A 23,159-nucleotide genomic window follows, 5' to 3' on the forward strand; every position below is an offset into this window, starting at 1 on the left:
CATTTTGTGATAAAATTTGGAAAATATCCCTTTTAACTTTAAGATGAGCAGGTGATAACTTATTATTATCATTATTATTACATACTATTATCGTTATTAAATATTAATAAAAGCAGAATAATAGTATTTTCGGGCTGCAGATTATTTTTATGAACTATTATTCTGCCAATAATTTTCTCGATTAATCAACTGATGGATAATTAGTTTGGTCTATAAAATGTCACAAAGTATCATTGATCACTGTTTCCCATTGACGACTACAAAGCGCTTGTTTTGTCCGACCAACAGTCCAAAACCTGAAGACATTCAGCTTATTATCATATAAGACAAAGAAAATCAACAAATCCTCACTTCTGATTTGTTTGTTTGCTCGAAAATGACTTAAAGATTAATTGATCAAAATAGTTTTATGTACTGATTGCAGCTCTAGACCAGTATGTATTTAATGGTAAATTGAAATGGCAATAAATCCATAGCAGCCTTCTGTAATTGATATATCAAGCCCTTTACACTACAAAGCACCGGTAGAAGTAACTGCATTACTTTTTGACGCGTAGGATGAGTTTGTTGTGTAATCCAATTAACTCCAGTCCGTATTTCCCCTCAAACCTATCTTGCTCACTGGCAGGGCTTGTTTACTGGCGGAGCGGCTGGGAAGAAGGGGATCCAACAGGACCTGGGAGACTGTACAATCTACCTCTCTGTGCGTGGAAGAAGAAAAAGGAGAAAAACATAACTCTGAAACTTCATTTCTCTTACTTTTCTCTCATTCAGACACACGCTTAGTTGTGGGAGCAGTCAGCTGTGAGGCGCAACTTGAAGCAATTTTTTTTTTGTTTTTTTGTTTTTTTTAAATTCCCAAACAAAACAAAAAAAAAAAAAAAAAAAGAGAAGAGCAGCTGGGCAGAGACGAAGTCTTGTCTGTCAGCCTTTCGGAGAGTGGAGGTCTCACTGGAAATCTCTGCACTGACTGAGGAGGAGCTGTCGCTTTGGCGCTAGCCAGCTGCCCGGAAAAAAAACACCTTATTTCACAAGAAAAATAAATCAGCTGTAATGTTTTGTGCTCGCTGGAGGACTTGAGGGGATTTTTTTTTTTTTTTTTTTTTTTTTGCGAAAGGCACGCTAACGTTACGCCACGCATGCCACAACCATCGAGTCAGCAGCAAACGGCTCCGAAATTCCTCTTATTTTTAAGTTAATGGTCGCTTTTACTGAGATGTTCACGCATGCAACTTATCTCTTTTTATAAAGAATATGCAACGCAGCTGTGTGAGTATGCGTGAGGTTTCTTAAAAGTTAGAATTAATTGAGAGTGTTGCTGTAAAAGCAGCGCAAACTTCACTTGTGGCCTGGACTGGAGTGGCGGAGCCAGGCTAGGCAGCTAACGTTAGCTAGCTAGCTTAACTGCCGTTTGCTAGCACTAACGTTGTCTTCTGCTCGGCCGACAAGTCTGTTTTTGCTGTTTTTCCTCCGACACAGACAAACTCATCTGGGACAGTTTAACTAACCAATGCAGTTAAAGACACAAAAGGAGCACGCATGTCCCGTGTTTTGTTAACAGTGCTTTTCCATGAGGCGGCTAACTTTAGCAGCGTTAGCCGTGTTTGACTGAACACGTTGGACTCGTTCCTCCGCCCATCTTCCGCGATGTCTTTTATTTATTTTTGTTTACCTGTTGGCCCACGCTGCAAAACAAACCCAATTTCCTGAGGGCATTTCTCCTCCAATTTGAACTGCCCTCCTCGCCAAGGATTATTCTGTATTTGACCCGGAATAGTGCTGGATGGTGTCTTATCCCGAGTCAGTTATGTGGCTCCGGACTTTGTGTTTGTGTTTTGTTTTGTCCGCTGGCTGCTTCATGATGAGCTGTCATCAAGCAAGTGCAGAGGGTAAGTAACACTAATTGTCACTTTTTTTTATCATAGTTAATATTAAGCATTTTAATTGTGTTTAATTGTCGGATTCAGTGGCTGGCTGCATTGTACAACAGCTTGTGTATACACGTACAAGAAAATAGAAATTATGCATTTGGTTAAAATAAATTGTCCGAGTCTGTCAAATTTTGCGCAAATGTCCTGTCTGTTGCAGGTGAGGGGATTAACACAGAAATCTAAAAATCATTACACATTCCTTTATTGTGCCAAGATTATGTGGAAATGGATTAAGTGAATGTCTTATATTATTATTATATTATATTTTGATTGAGATCCATAGGTATAGGCATTTAGGACCCAAATAATTGTTATATTAATTATGTAATTAATAATTGTGATATTAATTACATTACACTCACAAATTCTAAACTATATACAATAGTCAGTTCAATTACATTAAATAGACATTTCAAAAAAATTGAAAAGAATAACATAAATAAAATACTATAACAAAGTGATTAGTGCAGACACCCTGTAAGTTTGTCACCTAGATTTAGTTTTTGTTTTGTTAGTGATTTGATAAAGGCAGGTAGGCAGCAAGTGGTTTTATAGACAGTGCCTGCATTGAAGGGACAAAGGTTAACACTTATCGGCTATTTGAGTCTGCAGGAGCTGTAAACAAAATGTTTTGTCCCAAGTAAGTAAGTAGCCTGAGAATTTAGAAGAATTAATTGTCTGTTTTTGTAGAATGGAAAGCCTTGGCTTGTTGCTGTGGTCAGCGCAGGAATGTAACAATAAGCCGTCTTTACAGCTCCTCACAATCCCTTTTTATATTCACCAGCCAACAAGCCTGGGTGATAAGTACAAATGAACACATTTGCAATCACCCGGACACATTTTCACATTTCTCAAACACCACAATGACTGTACACACTCACAGTTTAACTTTGTTGGGATCTGTTATTTTAAGCAAATATTGGCCATACTTATGAGGAAATGTTAAGCAAACCTGTGGGACGTCTTGTTGGTTTAAACTGCTGTACAGTAAGAGTGCATTTTCAAGATGACAAGAACAGAGACCAGTCTGGTAAACGTGATGATACACAGTTTACTCATTGTGCCATATAGGCCAACAGGAAATGTTCAAATGTTTTATCTAAATAGATATTCATTGGAGCTTACTGGTGATTTTATAAGTGAATTTAAACATGTTCAAACTTTTGTCTGTTAACAGCTCTTCATGTGATTTCTCTACTGTTCAGACTGTAGGACTTGTTGAAATAGTGAAATAAATATAGCTGTTCTTTTGACTCTTGGCTTTGCACAGTTGGAAGAAACATGGGCTTTTGTTCAGTCCATGTGTCATCACTTTGTTTTGTAATTAAGTCACAAAATATTGCTAAAAGAGATGGCAGGCTGTTAAACGAAAGAACATTTAATTCAAAATCTAAATAATGCTTAAAAGCTCCACTATGGGCAATTCAAATGTATTTGGCAATATCAATTAACGCACTGTAGTATGATTAGTTGATTTTTATAATTGTCACTCTAAAAAATGTCCTTAAAATCTTTTTATAAAACAGAGAGTGCTTGTCCAAAAACATTGCAATAGTTTTGGTGTGCCTTTGCAAAATATCTCAGGCTTTATTAAGATTATCCCCTAAATTGCTATACTGTCTGTGTCCATTCATTTTTTTTCTTCTCTGGTCTTTGAGGAAAAATTGCTTCAAGGTTTGTTTGTTACAATAAGCTTGACACGAGCGTGTACATAGTAACACACACTCCTCCTTTGTTCAGTATAAGAAGTGTGTCCACTCTTAAGTACACACAGTATGTAGCTGCAGGTAGCTTTAAAACTCATACTACTGCAGTATATGGCAGTGGTTGGATTTAAGAGGCGCTCTGAAGGAAAAGAAAAGCACAGACGCTCACCCTTCATCAGATTGTAGCGAGCGGCAAATGGAGCGATGTCATCGAACCAGTTTGAGCAAGAATTTTAATACAAATCAAAAGCAAGTTGTGTAATTGCACTGTAGCCTCCCCAACACTCCTCTAAGAGTTAAGAGTGAACCACAGAAGGGAAGAGTGGAACCTGGGCCTCACACTGGCCGATTTCATAAGCTGGACTGACCAGTGTCGAAGTCAGGAAATCGTCTGAGCTACTTGTTGGTAGCTGTCCAGCTCAGCTTGATGGAAAAATTCACTTAATAATGAAAGCTTATATTTAGTGGCAGTGTGAATTGATTTAATTTATTTTGCATAGGCTGGCAGTTGAACATTTTAGTGCCAAATGTGTCTTATGTTTTGTTACAAATTGCATAATTCATACTTTCAGCTAGCCCCAGTTTGGGCCTCTTATGTATTTTCTTTCCCCCTGAAAAATAAATACCCCGTGATCTGTGAAAAACCCAGTAGGTCGTTAAACAACGCTTACTGCTGTTCTGAAGGTATCTCCAAAATCCTCAGAAACTCTTCTAACAATCTGGATGAAAAAATATTCTGTCAGCTGCACGATGAAAGATTTTTTTAACCCATTTCTCAAGTTGTCCACTGTTTCCTAAGATGTTGTCAATGTGTACAACGTGAATCAAAAAAGGTTAAAAGGCTATTCGACTATTTGACTATGCCGCTTTTATTGTTTTAGCTTTATGTTTTATGTTTGTGGTACTTAGGGTTGTTAAGTTTGTTCTTACGTTGTGCCTGCTGCACTGTGAGCTCACTTAGGCAAGTTCCTAACATTTGTTTTAAATTGAGTTAACTTTATTACAAGTTTTATCATCTGTTGTGTTGTTTCTCTATATTTATGCTACATTGTATTATCCTGTATTTTCATACAAAATAGCGTGTATATTTTTCTTGTCTCGTACAAAACAAGCAAGGAGGTATGTCATATCTGATTACTTGGAGAGGAAACAGTTGCCACTTATGAAACAAGTTAAAAATCTTTTTTTATCGTGCAGCGGACAGAATATTTTTTCACGCACTTCGTTATAAGAGTCTTTGAGGATACTGGAAATACCTTCAGAACAGTGGTAAGTGTTGTTTAATGACCTTCTGGGTTTTTCAAACATCTCCGGTTATTTATTTATTTTTCCAAAAACGGTTGCTCAGCCTTGTGACTCGAATGTAATGGCAATACATAAGAGGCAACAACTGTGGTTTGTTGAGGTCTCAGGTGGAAGGGTTGTCAGACTGCTGCACCTAGTTGTGCCATGATAACACATCACTTTGTCAAGAGTGTCAAACAGCACGGGGTCCGTGAAGCCACCGGCAGCCTGTTGTTGTGTACCGCTCTGGTCAGAGCAGGTCTCGGAAGGGGGGCAGCAGTCGGCAACCTGGCGCCCTTGATTTATGCCTCCCGACAAGGAGAGCAATTGTAAGGTGATGAAACTGTCATCCCCCACCACCACCACCTCTCCAAAAACACTCTGCACAAACTGCCACTGCTTTCTCAAGTACCAAAGTCATGAGTATGTTTGACACGTATACAATGGCATGATTTTTGCACTTGTCACCCTCACCAATGGCTGTCTAATCCCGGTTGACGGGTTCACGTTTGAAAATAATGTAGAGTTTGAACATGGAGTAATCTGGCACACCTGCAATCTTTCACTTTGACCACACAGGCGTCTGACAAGGAAGTCTTGTTGTGTCATATCTTTACCCTTGGCGCTGTGACCCTGTTAAAAGGAAATGTGCTTGTTATTGTGCTCTCACACTTTAGAGGTAATAATTACCTCGCTGCCAACATTGGCAGAGAGAGAGAATCATTTGTAAGTGAGGGCAGCTGGTAGGCAACTGAATCACTAAATGATCTTTGGTCCTGAGCCATTTCTCTACAGGATACCCACCAAACAATCCCAAGAGGGAACTTTGTGGTTTTATAGGCTCTCTCTTTTACTCAATTTCACTCTATTTAAAGACCGGTGCCTGAATTACTTTGGTTTCATTTTATTCCCTGGACTGTTGTACTGTATTGTCAACATGCTTCACTTGCTATGTCACCCCTACCAAACTGCTGGCAGATTTGATAACCCACTCTACCCTAGGAGGGGCCTATTGTGTTGCATGACTCTTTCTAAAAAGGGTTGTAGTAATGTCACTTTCTAACTGCTGTAATATCTAATCCTGTTCAGTAGAAGAGATGACAAACCTCTCAGTTAACTTTAATTGCAGCCGAGAGCCTATCAAAATTAAATGGTTGTATTTTGACTTAAACATTGCTTTGAGTTGCCAGAATTTAAGCTTGTTTGCCTTTGATGTTCCCGTCAGAACAGGTGTATATTGTTGTATTATGTCATTATTTCACCAATTCAGAAGAGAGAATGAAGGCAAAGTTACTGAAAGTTGTTTTCTATGTTTACAGTGTACATTAAAACTGACGGATGATTAGGTTTTGCACCCCTTTCTTAAGATAGATTACATCACATGTCAGTTTGGACACAGTGAACATGTTTCTCATTGACCTCGGCATTTTGCGGGTCTGCGGTTAGTTTTAGCCTAGGTTGGAAAACACCAGAACAGCGAAACCTTGAAAAGGGAAGTGTTGCAATCACTGAGTGTTTGTGTTCCTGCTTACTGAGGCCTCAGTTCTCTACGAGGCCCAGCGATAATATATGCCATCAGTCTAACAACTTGTAGCCCCCCCTCCCTTCTCTGTCCACCTCCTTCACAAGATCAGAAGTGTCAGTGCCTGTTGATGCTTGCAGCTGTAGCAAAAGGATTGTGGGTTTGTACATTGTGCCACTGAGCACACAGTGGACACAGTGAAGCTCAGACCATGTAGAGCTGACTCTCTTTAGTATAGATATGTACAGTATTTGTGTCCACACTTCAGAGTTAAAGTTCAGTACATGTTGATTTAAATCATCTCGTGACCCACATGCGATTTACATCAGGCATTCACAATGTTCTCTATCTGGATTTATTATGAGGACAACGACATGTCGTCCTTGGCATTGCATTTACACTTGGTATTAATTATCTGGTCTTGTTTGCAACTTGTCTGCATTATTGTACAGAATTGTGACATGGACATTTGACATTTTCTTCCCTATGGCGGGTTTTTTTTCTCTCAAATGTGATCAAGCAGTATGGATTTCCTTTACATCTGGCTGACTTTGGCGGTAGTCTGATCACAGTGTGAACCAGACCACCTTCATATGTCGCCCAGTGGACCTGAACACATCTGATTGGGTATCGTCTTCAGATGTCTTGAAGTCCAAAGCCCAAAGATATTCAGTTTACAGTGAAATATGACATTGAAAAGCTAATCCTCTAACTTAGCTTGAAAAATTACTTGATCAATTAATTGACTTATCTTTTCAGCTCTAATAATGTGCGTTTTTCCTTATCCAGATAAGCTAGTCAGACACAGAGTGTATTTGACACTTGACGTGATTCTACTACTATTCTACTAGGGACTAAAAGTTAAAGGAAATGCTGGTGTTATTTTATCTTTTAATGATTATCCACAAATCACCCGAAGAGACCAAAACCAACAACTTAAATTGCTGACAACTATTGTTAGTAAGCTGTGTTCATCTTAATTAAGGGATATATCACCCAATGCAATGGCATGACTCTTGCAACTACTTATTTGATTATACTGCTATTTTATTTCCTTTATTAGATAGATATAGAGATAACTTTATTCATTCTAATGAGAAATTTGGGGCTATTTACTGTATAACAGTATTGTTTGTCTGTTATTTTGTTTAAAATTTTATTTTATGCTGTTTTAAATTGGATTTGACAAAAAAAATCCAACTCAAGGTCCACTTACTAGCTTTTTCTAGAGCTTTTTTACTATATCACATGGTCTTTATCAACAGATGGAGATGGATCTGTTGACATGCAAGCTCAGTAGCTGTTATGATTTCATCCATAGCACTTGTAGGACTTTTCATCCGTGTTGGCTTAAAGTTAAGCATCACCATTGATAAAGATTGTGTGATGCAGTCGGAAGTTCTGGAAAAAGTTGATAGAAAAAACTTCTATGCCTTAGTTAAGACACTTTAATTTGCCTCTGCGTTTGAAAAATGCTTTACAAATCAGCTTTGCCTTGTTTTGTTATTAGGATAAATTCATTGCTGGTTTTGGTCTTTTCTTTGGATTTATTACTAATGATAAAAACATATACCTTTAAACTTTGATTTTAAGCTTTCTCCAGTGTTGTTGTTGTTATTATTATTATCAGGTTTTTCCTTGCTTACAGTGTAGATGAAATGGGATACCATCATACTGCTCCTTTTTAATTAACCTTAAAAGTTCATCCGTCAGAGGTGCAGGCAGGGAGAGACCTCTGTTGGCATCGGTCAGTGAAAATCTGCCACTCTAATGACTAATTGATGATTCAGCGCACCATGGCGGTCTTTTCAGTTTTGTCTGGCTCAGATTAGGTGTTGTATGGAGAGCTGGAGCTGGCCTAGTCACCATAGTAACCTTTGTGATGTCTCCCAGTTTTTTCTCTTTCCCAACAATACAGGGAGCAGTTAAATTCTGAGATGCATCTGGTTTGTTTTGCTTGAGTTATGTCGTCACAGACTCTCCTCTAAAACAACAACAACAAAAAAACAGTGTTCTTACTCCTGCCAAAGTTTTGTTTCTAAACTAAGTGTTCACACATGGAGAAGTCAGCTCAGTTCTTTCTCTGCCGCCGCTCTAAAATTCCTCACTTACACACCAGGGCTGCCATGTTCCAGTTTCCAATGTGAGCCACTATCGGAACGGTCGGAGTGTATTAGATTCTCTATTGGGAATGCGGTGCTAAAAATACTGGCCTGGCTGAAAGTGGACACTGATAGGAGCTTGGACTCGCCGGCCCGGGGATAATTCGCCTTCTCCACAGGGTCACTCAGTACTCTGCTGGCTGACTTGACTGCGACTATAGAACCGCTGTCCCCTTGTATTGTACACTGCCTGCGTCTTTATCTATTAAACTGTTTGAGTGTGTGTGGGGTCTGAGTGTGTGTGGGGAAAGAGGGAGGCTCTTTGTAGTTGTAAATATGTTCCTTGATGGATCTACAATAGGCTACATTTGCTGCAGACCCCTCTGGCAGTTACCTTCAGTTTGATAGGAAATGTTTCATTTGGAGGTGGATGTGTTGAAATTACAGGTTTGTGGCATGCCGTTAATGCTTACAATTTGGCTATACACCCAAGACCGCATATCTTAATGTAGTTTAAAAAGAGAAATGTACTTTTTAACAAGCCAAGTTGCTTTTTATAGCTTGCAGTTTAAACCCATGTTAGGTCATTTTCTGTGTACTTTAAACAAGCCTCAAAGTTGTAAGCTGAACTCTAGATAATTGCTGCAGAGTGAGCATGCTGGTTAAGGTCATGGAGTGAAAAGCTTGTTGTTTGGACACTGTGTGTGTGTGTGTGTGTGCGTGGGGGTTGTCTTGTACTGTTATGCAACAGAAGGTGTAAAATGAGCTGCTGCCATAAAGAGGTGCACGTCTAGCTGTTATATCTCCTCCCCACATGGCTGACCAGTTGGCCTGATGCGCCCAGCTCAATGGTGGGTCAGTAGGGAAACAAATACAGTCCTCTCACTAGGCAGCACACCACCAGCTGCACCCATGACTTGTGAACTGTAAAATTGGGCCTGGAATGTCCCGCGTTGCACCTGCAAAGGAAAACGTCTTTATGACCATCATTACTTGTGTTATGTCACACAAAGCATATGTTTGAGAGTTTGGCTGATTTCCAGAAAAGAGAGTTGAGGAAATCTTCATTACTGTCAGCCCTCTCCATTCAGACCTCCCTTAGTGTAATAATGTATGGTATATTTAGCAGGAGGACTCCAGATCACAGTACTGCATTATCTGGAGTTATAGTACAGTTGACTTTCATCCAGAGCTGGAACAGTTAGTTGATTCATCAATAAGTCGATTGAAAGAAAACGATTTATCAAGTATATTGATAATCAATTGATTCAGTAATTTCCTCAAGCAATAAAGCCAAAAATATGCTGCATCTAGTTTTCCAAATGTGGGGATTTGCTGCTGTTCTCTATTTTATCTAATTGTAAATGGGATATTATTGAGTTTTGGGCTGTTGGTTGAACAAAACAAGTAATTCAAAGACATCACCATGGGTCTGACAAATGGTGCTCAGCTTTTTTTTCACTATTTTCTGATATGCGATAGACTAAATGATTAACTGAAAAAAGAATTGACAGATAAATAAGTTAGTTGCAGCCAGTGTTGGGTAATGTTACTTTAAAAAGTAACTTCTTACATTACAAGATTACTGCCATTAAAAAGTAACTTATGTTACAGTGTTATTGATTTGAGAATATTAGCTTGTTCGAGTACTTGTGCATTACCAAAAATGAAAACCGCTTTGGGATTCCTTGCGCATGTTGGTTTACTTGTCCAGAGGGTGCGTAGCCTACTGTACGTCTACCTTTGAATGTATTGACTCTACCGTCATTGCATAGCCTAGTCTACGGCCCGTAATCTGTAACTCTGCAGGCTAGTAACTGGTATGACACAATATGCCCTTTACAGCTCGATTATGTTTGTTTACAAGTAAGCATATATCAAGAGAGTACCAGAGCTCAATGCATATACCCAACAAGCGTGTACAACATGTACATTTTTTTGCAATGAAAAAGTTTAATTATTTGAAGTACATGAAAGTAAATAGAAACCGAGGGTACCTGACAGATGACACCTGTGCAGCCATTTGACTGCTAACGATCTGACAGCGAACTGGGCAGAGGCATATTAGGCACAGCTGCTTCTATGAAAACAATAAAACATGGGCTTGTATAGCTTACAGTACATCATTATTTCAACATGCAACCATGCAAGGCTGTCCTCTCTGCCATCTCGCTAACTTAGCTGAGCTACACATGAGCACTAACACAACCATAGGATTGGATAGCTTCCACTAGTACGCAACTACCCTCCAAGAAGTAGGAAAGAAACAGAAACAATGCGAATGTGTTGGATTTTCTTTTTTGTGGCAACAAAAGGAACAGGGACATATGGTAAAATTTTAACAGTAATGGATTGCTTTTTTGAAAATGTAACTAAATAACTACTTGAATTGCAAAACTAACGCGTTATGTTATTCGTTAAAACAAAAAAGTAATGAGTGCTCTTAATACGTTACTTTGTAGTACGCTAGCCTCAACACTGGTTGCAGTCCTATATTAATCTGATTGAGACTGTACAAATGTAGCCTGTCTGCGCAATAGCATAGTTAAGGAATTTCTCATCAAACAGGATCATGTGTCTGGGTGAGGACTGACAAAGCCACAAATCTACTGCTGGTGCAATACGCTGCCATTAGTGCTTCAATTCCCTCATAGACAAATATTCTTAATGCATTAGCTAATCTTTTTTATGGTCTTGAGTTACAGCAGCAACTCCACAAATCAACGTGCCATAACCAAGGATGAGCACAGCCTCACTCCAATGACAGCACTCCATATTTGGCTCACAGCCAGAAATGTGGTTGCTAAACAAAATGTCAGCGACGATAGTCTGGTCTTCATCAAAGCCAGAGACATAACCACATATTTTTCAGTAAAATATCCCCTCTAATTACCAAGAGAGCTATTTTTTTTCCCTCCTTGAGACCGTGTCTGACTTCTTCAACCCTGTGTTTCCAGTTTACAGAGCAGACGTCTTGCCTAACGCATCAGTCACGTTTAGCAGTTGTAATCGCAGACAACTGGACAAGATAAATTGTCTTTGCCAATTTTTTTTGTTGTTCATGTCCGAAATTCAGAACATTTCCTATTTATAAGGCAATACTGTTCAGTTACCCACTTACTATACATCTCAGCTTTCCACACAATATTATTTGTGCCTTGTTTTTACGTGAAGTTTTTGTGAGTCATACATGACTGTATCTAGTTTCTAAAGAACCTGTGTCTTTCCTTTTTATGTCTTTTCAGTTTGTCCAAGCAAGGACATCAGGAACAATGTGACCAACCTGCAGACGCTTGAGAACTGCACTGTGATCGAAGGCCACCTGAAGATCTTACTCATGTTCAAGACCAAGCCCGAGGATTTCCGAGGCCTCAGTTTCCCCAAACTGATAGTGGTCACTGACTACCTGTTGCTCTTCAGAGTTTACGGCCTGGAGAGCCTCAGTGATCTCTTCCCCAATCTAACTGTGATCAGAGGCAACAATCTGTTCTTCAACTACGCTCTAGTGATGTTCGAGATGCTCCAGCTGCGAGAGATCGGCCTCCATAGCTTGATGAACATCACCCGAGGAGCCGTGAGAATTGAGAAGAACCCAGATCTCTGCTATCTCTCCACTCTGGACTGGTCCAAAATCTCGGACTCGGTGGAGGACAACTACATCATGGCTAACAAGAACGACAGAGAGTGTGGTGACGTGTGCCCAGGGGCGGCAATCGGAAAAACCACCTGCCAGACGACGACCATCAACGGACACTTCAGCGAACGCTGCTGGACGCAGAACCACTGTCAAAGAAGTAAGCTGTCTTATGTTATAATTCTCTAACTCTCATGTAATATATTTGATATTTGTGATTCTTTATGGTAAAACTGCAAAACATACTACCTACCTATCCCTGATCCAGGACCATCACACTACATATCACGGTCCTAGATGGCTGTCAGAGGGAACCCGAGACACAAAATTCTGTACAGAAAGAACGGTGAAAATACACTCGGTGGCCACTTTATTAGATACACCTGTAAAATCTAATGCAATCCAATACAACGACACAGCCATTAATTCTACACTGTCAGAGAGGTTTACATTTACAAACATGAGGGGGCAAGAATATTAGAAACACATTTCAATATAATGCAATCCAGTACAACACCATCACCAACCACGACCTCAGTAATAAATATATAGTTGAATTAACACCTCTCGGAAAGTAAAAAAACAAAACAAAACTGGCCATTATAATCTTTGTAAAGGTAGAATATGTGGCTGCACTGCTGTACTGGATTGCATTAGATTGTATAGGTGTACCTAATAAAGTGGCCAGTGACTGACATGTTTGGATTCCCTGCGATACATAGTGTGACAGTCCTGGATCAGGGCTAAATACCACTGAGTGCTAAAACAATTAATAGCTAACTGTTTTAATAATGGATTAAGCCAAAACATTTGCAGGATCAAGCTTCAGCCTCAATGTCATATGTGAGCATTTGCTGCTTTTATCTGTTTTATGTTGTTTGTCTTTTGTTGACTAAATGGTTTATCAATTAATTGGAGAAAAACAGATGAATCAATAATAAAAAAAATTGTTAGTTGCAGCTGTAACATTATCAGATTATAAAGTCCTTGAATCTCACCATGTTAAAGGAACATTTTCTATGGTCATAATCTGTCAATCTTATGTCAAGGTCCACTCACTAGCTTTTTCCAGAGCTTTCAACCACATCTCATGGTTTTAATCGAGAGATGTTGAGATTGTAATGCTAAAAAGTCATTACATCTAAAACATTTGCACTACACTTGTTTTAGAAGAGAAACTGTATCAAACACTTATGATTAGATTCATTTTTTATAATTCCCTACATTGGCAAAAAATGTATATGACAGTAATGTCAATGACCAGTTGCAGCTCCTTGTGTAGTTCTTACTTTCCATCAACAAATCATTATTTCCATTCCCATTTGCTTTTGCCACACGTCCAACCAGTCTAACATTTACCAAATTCAACTCCATTTGGACCAACAAAAAACACGAGGGTCACTGTTTAAAACAAAAATAGTTCTTTGTTCGCGTCAGAATGAATGATGAATCGCAGCCTAAAAGTTGTTTTGCCAAAAGTTAGTTATGTTCCTTTTTTTAATAGTTGAAATGTCAGAGCTGTGTCATTTGCTCAGGTTTAGTTAAGTAGGCCAAGTTCTGTGTCAACGCAGCTTGAACCACACTCTGATGTGACGCAACACCTCCCCAGTTAGTCTTTGAATGTTTACTCTCAATAGACTGTACTGTTGTCATTGCTCATGTTGTGTGGAGGAGGTAAAGAAGATATTAGACATCATGGCACATTTCTCACTGTGGCCTTTAAGCACAGCTCCTGCGACACGGGCCGTTCCCTCTGTGTTCAAGTTCAAGGGCTGAGAAGAATTTTGCGCATGGGTGCTGTCTGAACACCTTGGCTCGCACCATTACGCAACACTGCGTACATTAGTTTAACTGCAGTTTGAACGAGTTTCTCTCCACATGTCTGCTTTTTCGGGCTCTTATTAATGTTTGTTTGGTGTGGCGGCTGCATGCGCTTTCTGAGCGACGTCCATTATTATGCTCTTCAGTCCCCTTGCCACACAAGTTTTTTTTTAATAGTTTTTCCACTATTGACTTTTTGCTTGAGGTGATTGCTCTTAGTCGTCACAAATCCTTCAAGACATTTGCAGAACAGGCCTAGAAGGCCTATTGTCAAAATGTAGTGAATGTTAAGGCGGAAGTATATAAAAAGTCTCACAGCAGAGTTGATTTCCTAATTGTGTGCAATGACGACGAATCAGGACCAGGCATTGACTGGCAAGCTCTGATCTCCAGTTATGGGCCTGTATTCAGCAGGGGCAGGGCCTGTGGTCTTGTGGTCTGGGACCTGCGGTTTTTTGCCTACTTTCACTAAAGCATGAAAAGATCCGTTAAGCCCTAGCTAGAACCACAGGACAGAGTTCAAGGCATTCAGTGTCCTCCTCAGATGTACCCTGTTGCTGCTTTTTATAGATCTACTGTAGTTCTTAAATTAAGCTACTTTTCCCCAGTTTTTTGGATTCTTTATTTCTATCCTCTTTTGGTCTCAGGTCTGCTGTAGATTTTACACAATAATGTGCCTGTATGGAACATAGATGCTGAATCTGATACCGAAAGAGGCATTTTAGAGATAAAAGTAAAATTACCTTTCATTTTTTGCAAAATAGATCTCACTCAAATAGAGAATTGTGACTGTTGCATTATTTTTTAATTCCAAAAAGTGTCTTGTTTTAGCTATCTCAATATAAAAGAACAACTGAAAAATGTTTTATAATGTGGTGACAGAGGTGACTGCAGTTCACACACACTTTCTGTAGTCTGTACACCAACAGAAAAACAAAGCTGCAGAACCACGAGGCTTGGCTTAGGTCCCATGTTTGGAGTCACAACCCATTTCCCTTCCCTGCTTCTATAACAGGGGTAATTTGAGCTTCTCCCAGAGTAGCCACTGCTAATTTCTTCTTCCTTTTTACACTAAACTGGGTGTGTCTGTTAAACAAAGTGGCAAAGCAAGGTTGCAGGAGATGCTCATTACTGAATCTGATTAGATTTGGTTACAGACACAAACACATGCCATGTCAACAGCTGTAGTAGTGAAAAGTACAAGACTTCATCATGTGAAGCATCTTTCCCATCTTTGCAATTAACTCTTGTGAAATTATGTTTGATATGTTATGGAGTTGTATTAAAGATAAATGCCAGACAAACACACTGACACATCAGACATTCATGCAAAAAACAGGGCTTGAACACTTACAAATTACTGTGCATTTTAGAGGTTGTTTCTGTTGTTTTGTGATGTCACAAATTACTTACTGGACAGTATAGTATATTCAGAAATGGTAACGCGCAGGACATTTGACTGTTTAAACCTCTAGTCAACACAGCAGTAGTCAAAGGGTTAATATGACTTTAGCCAGTATCACCAGACTGATAAATTACAGTGAAGTGAATGTACAGTGTGATTGATCAGTTGAATCAGACAGAGCCTGATGCATCTCATCAATTTCGTTACTAGATAGTGTAAACAGCTGCTTCACTCATTAAATATGTAGCCTTGAAGCTTAAAAATGACATAAGTTAGCAAAGCTGCTCTTTATTTCAGGCGCCCCCAGTTGAAACTTTTCAGGAAAACATGTAGTATCTCCATATTCAAAAATTTTAATGTTCTTAAAAATCAAGCTCAGATTATAGTTTCCGTGTCTGTGTAGTTGCGAGAGTCTGCGTGATGAAATTTTGGTCAACAGCGCATGTCTGTGAGGGTCTTTGTAGACATCCACATGCAGCTCAAAATGTATGACTGTGTGTACTGTATGCGTAGACTGTACGCGCCAACCTGCACATGTGAGAGCATGTCTGTGTATCCAAACAACTAATGTAGTATAAACAGAAATGCTGTCCTGTTGTTTGTTTGTACTCGTTTTGGAGTACGGGGCCTTTTAATGTTAATCCAAAAAATATTAAGGACTATTTTGAAAAACTGTTACTGGCAATAATCAATAGTTGTGAAACCCCTAATTCTATGTCTAGTTTTTAATATCTCAAGTTTGTTATAAACGCAGACTTATGAAATCTGTTGCAAAACAAAGCAGGCCTTTATTTCCTTTTTAAAAATTGAGTTGAAATTATGAGATGGCGTGAAGGGAAACATTACTATTGGGTCTATTTACTTGTAATGAATTACTATTTCTTGCCAACACTCATTTGAAGATAATGGGCATTTGATTATGTTTTGGTATTAGTTGTTATGTGGAACAGCTTTTTTGGCTGTTAGGATGTCAGCTTAGCCTGAGCCCTGAAAGGGGCTGGCAGCTGAAAATATTGGCTGTGACTCAATAAGAAATCAGGGGCACATCAGGGATATTTTTTTTTTCCACTGCTGCTCTGCACTGACAGAATGTTCATCAAATTTTTCTTTAATTTTGCATGTTTTGGGGCATTTTATGTATTTTGTTAGAGTTGAGGGTAGAGATACGACATGAAACGAGGTGAGAGAGAGATGGGGAATGCCATGCAACAATGGTGTCTGGGCAGTCTCCAACCAGGGACGTTGTGATTCATGATCGGCACCAAAAAACCCCTAGACCTTTTAAATGTTGCCCCTAATCTTGCATATCTCATATGCTTCTTTTTATTCAACTTTGGGGAAAATGCCAGTGGAAGTATGAAGTAGTTTCTTAGTCATATCAGTACAGATAAGTTGGATTACTGTGAAATGAAATCCAACGGCATTTACTTTCTCATTTTTATGTGTATAAGAAATTCTGAGAACACAGCATATATTAAAATAGGTGCTTTTACAGTAATTTTTCAACTTCAGCACTTCAGGTGATGGAGATGAAAGGAACAGACAAAGGCAACTGCTTGAATCACATTAACTGAACCCATTTAAACTTACAATTACTTAATGCATTTTTTTACTTTTTAAACATGTTCGAACCTGTGAAAAGTATCCTGGACAGGGTATCGGCGGGTCTTGAAATGTCCCTAAAAAGCATTGAATTTAGTTTCCTCCAAAAAAGCCCTTAGAAGGTATTATAAGTCTTGAATTTAATTTACAAAATCTTAAGTGTTTTCTCTTATCTGCTGTAGTCAGTAATGTTATGTATAAAATGTTTTTATATCCGGCTGTCAAGACATTATAAACTAAAAGTGTGATCGTTGCGACAGTGAATTGTGTGCGCAGGATGCTGTTCAATCAAGAACCATCAGACCTGTTTAATTTAATTAATTGTATTTGGAATTATTATTATATTCTGGTTGGAGGTACTGACAAAAATGTGATAAGAATAAATAACTCTGGCCAAATTGTTGCTACTGGTTTTCCATCATACTTTTGACTGTGAAACAGGTATTTAAATTGCATTTTATGTGATTTATTAAAAAGAAGTCTTAACTGTAACTTGTTGAACCCTGCAGAAAACTTATAGGAATAATATTATGTTAATGCAGTAAAAGAGTTATCTTCACTAAACGAGTATTTTAATATCTTTTTTTGTAATGCACATCTCAGCATCAAATGCTGCTTGTGTTCGTTCTCTTTGTGGAGCAGTTTCTGTTGCAGGCCTTTCGCCAAGCCCACAAAGATATAAATGAGCATGTATTTCCCAGGTGGCTAGTATTTTACGCACATTATTAAAAGTGATCTTAATTATTTATTTACCCTCTGCCAGAGATGGGTTGTCCGCCTCCTCAGCCGCCGCAGCAGCTATCACCAGTGTTTGGGTTTGCAAGATCTGTTACATATTTAATAAGCTCACATAAGGTGGAGAAAAGCTCTTAGCAGACGCCTCAACCTCTGATTGGTTTGGCACTTTCCACTGTTGTAGCATGTGTGCCTCTGTAGCATGTGGGCACTGGGAGACTACTGTTGCTTTTATGCAGGCTGCCACACTTGGAGTATTGCTATGAATCACATTTGAGTCAGGTCAGGTGAGGACCTGGTGCCGGACCTTTCTTGATATGGATGTTCCAAATTTACTCTTGGCTCACATCACATATGTCTGTCCACCAATCACAAGATGGACTTGGAGATTTGTCAGGGTGTGTGTGTGTGTGTGTGTAACGGCAACACAGACATGGGTTGTAAATCACAGAGGGACATAACCTCTGTGTGTGTGTGTGTGTGTGTGTGTGTGTGTGTGTGTGTGTTTGCTTGCAGACAGTGAACAGCTATTGTTTAGTCTTGCTGCTAGGAAACAGAAGAGTAACACTGTGGTGTAATCGTGGATATGAACACATCAGTCATTCACCCAGGCTGTATCAGAAGGAAAAGCGAGGTCACTGTGGGGGTTAGGAGGGGTGAGAGGGTTTGGGGTATGGGTCGCACCTCACCATTGACCCTCAGCTCTCCTCTGTGCCGAACTTGTCGCAGCTCCCACACGCAACAGTCAGCGCTGGCGCCACGATCCTTTTCCACTCTGAACAATGGTGGTCGTAGAAGTTCACGGAGCGTTCTTCCCAATTGTTTCCTGTCTTTGTTGGTCTGCTTCCTCTCTGAGGTTATGAATGGACACAGGGGCCTTGGGTGCTGCCTCGGTAGCGGCAGACACTTTTATGAGACCAAAATACTGATTGGTGACCCATGGAGGTCAGCTAGGCAGGAAAGAGGATAAACTTAGCTGCTAGTAAAGCTGTCTGCAGGGAAATAGGAGGATATTGTTACTAAGCTTTATTATTTTGAGATGGAAGTGACCCCTGGTGTGACCAAACGTGAAGAAGCTATGACTTTATTATATTGTCTTGACTTGTGTTCATTATTGGCACTTAAACTGTGACTGTATGTCACTATATACCTGTCAACAGTGTAAGGACACTTCTCTTTGATGTTTCTCTGACATGTTGAGGGCTGGTGTAAGCTAATTTCAACAGCCTGGTGGGGCTTGTGTATTCATTGCCCGTAGCACTGCCTTAAAAACATGAACTCTGTTTGAAAGCCAAGCCAGCCTTGTCCTCCTCCCATCTCATGAATCATTCTTTCTGTTTCTATTTTCATCATGGCCCCCATTCATTCTGTATCCTCTATATAATATTAAATCTTAAAGCTTAAATCCATAGTTTTCTGCATGTTGTTGCCCTCCACTGCAGCTAGAAGTAAATTAAATTGTGTTCGAACTAAAACAAAGCTTAAAGAAAATCAAGACTAGTGCTTGTGAAAGATGTTACTTCCTTGCTGAGCGTAAAACAGCAGAATGAAAATGTCCTCAAACACCAGCGAAGTCAAACTTACTTACCTTTTCTCACAACGTGGAAAACTATATTTGACGTCACAACTCCTTAATACAAACTGCTGTGATTTTATTACAGGACTGCAACCTCTGTTCAGAGATCTCACATAGCGTTAGACCAAACGTCATCTAAATACAATATATACTGTACATTCACATATGGCCAGCGCGCTTACAAGGTAAAGGCCAAAGATTTTCTTAGTAGCTAGAAGATTACCTGTCCAAAAGAAACATTACAACCCCAGCATCATGTTTGAATTCCTTTCCTTTCTTTATTTGTTTCCACTGTGAAAAAGCTCTTAAACCAATATTCAACTTGTCTGTGACCTATCTTTCATTTTTGGTCTCTTTTATTCAAATTGTAAAATAACATTTGAATAAAAGTTTAACAAAAAGATGAGCAAAAATTGTTTTTGCAAGGAAGCATTGATAAAGAGGTCTTGAAAATAACAACATTTAAAACACTGAATAATAATAATTAAAAAAAAGGAAATTTAATGTTTATTTGAATTGGCCGTGGCAAAACCTCATATACACACCAGCTATGTGTATTATCCCCTACTTGTGTGATTCAGTAGATCACAATGTGTACAACGACAAATGGCAGAAAATGCTTCACTTGATCAGGACCTTATAACCCAGTTAGTAAACTGACATTGTAGCATAGATTCTGGCCTGTTTGACCTCATTTCTGTCGCAAAGTTTTGGTTTGTAATCAGCCATGATAAGAAACGAAGGAATCAGACAAGATCAGACCGATACAAGTCATAAAAAATCTACCCCCTTTTTCCCCCCAGCCTAGACAGTCCACTCTTTTCATGGTTCAGTATGCAGAGTGCTATTCTACTAGCCTAAATCCAGAATGCTCTCAGACCCCACCCCCCACACACACACACACATACACACCATGAGTCCTTTCCTTTGAGCTGACTTAACTGCTCTGGCACGAACCCTCGCCGTTCAGCTACTGGAGCCATTCCCATGGAATCCCAGACATTTCAGGCATTTGTTAAAGCTGGGTCGACAGGCGTTTTTTCACCGCTGTACGTGCTCACACTCACTACAGCCATTCGATTTACAACAGCTCATTGCTGGTTTAGTACTGGTTTAATCAGACCTGCAGGAAAATGTTTCTTTTTATTAGTTTATTCTATCATTTGTCTATTAAATAAGAAGGTTTGTATTATTTTGGGAAATCATTTGTGTGTTATCGCAATCTGTTGTGTGTGCCCAAAGAGTTTTTTCTTTTGTGCGCAGTGCAGCAAAATATCACTGTTGTTTAATATCGTAACACCTCATTTCGTCAGAGCCAAGCCTTAATATTTGATTTTGTTTGTACTCCAGGCTGTAAATGAATGAAGAAATTAAAAACATCATGTAATGGTGCTCTTGAAAATGGTTTTGTGGAAAGGAGTTGATTCAGGGACTCAGATGTAATTGATTTAGGCTTTTTAGTGCCTTAAAGGTTTTGAGTGAGTGAATGTTTTTATTGTAGTCCAAGAAAAGCAAAATAGAAAAATCAATTGTGAAATGGCGATAGAATTGTACATACAACACACAATTTGCATTAGTGTTATATAGGACTGCAACTAATGATTATTTTCATTATCAATTAATCTACACATTATTTTCTCGATTGATTGCTTTGCCTATAAACTGATAAAACTTGTTTTGTCTGACTAACAGTCAAAAACCCAAATATTTTCAGTTTTCAATTATATAAAAAAGAGAATAGCAGCAAATCCTCCAGAGAATTTTAGCTTAAAAAATGACTCAAACAATTAATCGATTACTAAAATAGTTGCCAATTATCTTTTTGTCAATTGACTAATTGATACAGCTCTAGTGTTACAGCACATCTCAAGCAATATCCTCCTTATATTGCTAAATATTTCAGTGGTTAACCTCAGTATTGTTGCCTTTGTCCTTCTTTAATATTTTTGATGCAGAGACAAAAATGTGGCCCTACTTTAACGTCTTTTTTCCTTTAAGTTTCTGTATGGGGAGCTCTTGTCTTAGTCTCTGTCACTGGTCACTGGTTCTTTTTTATTCCACAGAACAAAATGGTTTTATTTTTTTATTCCATGCAATAACAAACAAACATAAAATACAAGCACTCAAAAGACACAAGCATTATAAATATAGACCATCTTCACCCACCAACTACACCTTCCAGACTGTCCTAATAAATAAATTAACCATTAGTGAAGTTAATGCTTAGAAAAAAAACAACATGCGTTCGTTAAAATAAAAAAAAGACAGGGTGGTGTGACATTACATTAATGACATAAATGCTTTTGATGTCATAGCAGGTAATCAAAGTCAAACACAGAGGTAGTCATTATTTCAGCCTGACACTGAGCCCTGGAAGGAAATGAAGATTCAAGTCCATGACGTGCGTCATTTGCCTGTCAAGCAGGCAGGGTAATTGCCCATCAATGACTGCACAGTGTTTATCATTTCTATTCCAGTCACGGACAAACTGGATATCCTGCTTCCAGATAACCGCGGCAGCAGGGCAACATTAAAAACAAAAAGTGCCTTTTCATGTTGTTTGTGTGTTTTTGTTCTATTAACAGAGGCCGGGGCCGGTTAATGAAATTGTTTACGGTTCCTCTTGCTACCAGAGTCGTTTCAAACAAGCCCTGCTGCTGCTGACTCAGACCAGCTGACAAGTGGTTACCAAGAAAAAATGAGACAAATAAACCAAGGTCATTAGCCATTGCTTTTTATAAAATCACATTCAGGCAACAATTTTAATCTTTTTCTGTGACATCCTTAATTTTGCCTTAATTTGAATTAGATTGATCGCAGGTCGAGTCTTAATCTTTCTCATCAGAGTTTTGAAGCATGATTGAATATTTCAGAATGACAATTATTATCGTTCCTGACTGATATCTGTCTTTGGTTTGGTTGGCAAGACTGAATCAGTGAAATACATACGTATCACTTGTTCATGTTGTTCTTGTGATCATGCCATCTTTTTTGCTTTAAAAAACAATAAAAAAAGTGACACAGCTCAGACTAGGTGAATCTCAGCTCCTGCTAAAGTCTTTTTTTGTTTAAGGGCTGCTACTAGCAGTTATTTTCATTATCAATGAATCTGTCAGTTATGTTTTTCGATTAGTAGATAAATTGTTTAGTATATAAAATGTCCAAAACCTGTAATAAATTCCCATCACAATGTCCCAGACCCCAAGCTGGTATCTCCAAATTGCTTGTTTCATCCGATCAACAGTCCAAAACCCAAAGATCAATTTATAATGATATAGGGTTGCAACTAATAATTTTTTTCATTATTGATTAATCTGCAGATAATTTTTTCAGTTAATAAAATGTCAGAAAATGGCAAAATAAATGCCCATCATAATTTCTCAGAACCAAAAGTAACATATTAAATGTGTTGTTTTATTCGACCAGATATTCAGTGTACTATCTTATCATAAAGAAAAGCAGCAAATACTCACCTGGAACGAGCAAATATTCAGCATTTTTGCTTTGGAAAATGACTCAAACAATTAAGAAATTATTAAAATAGTTGCAGGGTTTGTAGTTCTACTACAAAGATCTAAAACAAAGAAAAGGAGCAAACCTTTGTATGTGAGACTCAAACAGAGAATGCTTGATAAATCAATTAAGTCATTTATCAACCAAAAACACCAATCAAAATTGTTGTTAATTTTTTAGTCAATCAACTAGTGGACTAATCGTTTCAGCTCTACTTCTTAGTCAGCTGTTTTCACCTCCTTAATAAATGCTTTTCCTTTATGTCTGCAGGCCCTCCAAACAACCGCACAGCTTTTCTCTCATCATCTGCACAATTTGGTTGTTTTCA

At 38.7% G+C, this 23,159-nt stretch overlaps 1 protein-coding gene across 3 annotated transcripts in view; it reads left to right on the top strand.

Annotated features, from left to right (window-relative positions):
* Positions 1 to 513: 513 nt before the first annotated feature.
* The window catches only part of insra (insulin receptor a), a 52,381-nt gene continuing 29,735 nt past the window's right edge, over positions 514 to 23,159 (top strand). For all 3 annotated transcript variants that reach the window (XM_044221015.1, XM_044221016.1, XM_044221017.1), the window contains exons 1-2: positions 514 to 1,889; positions 11,791 to 12,339. In XM_044221015.1, coding sequence (XP_044076950.1) covers positions 1,784 to 1,889; positions 11,791 to 12,339 — 655 coding nt within the window. In that variant the 5' untranslated portion in view covers positions 514 to 1,783. The remainder of the gene's footprint in view (positions 1,890 to 11,790; positions 12,340 to 23,159) is intronic.

This window comes from Siniperca chuatsi, linkage group LG13, assembly GCF_020085105.1.
Source record: "Siniperca chuatsi isolate FFG_IHB_CAS linkage group LG13, ASM2008510v1, whole genome shotgun sequence".
NCBI lineage: Eukaryota > Metazoa > Chordata > Actinopteri > Centrarchiformes > Sinipercidae > Siniperca > Siniperca chuatsi.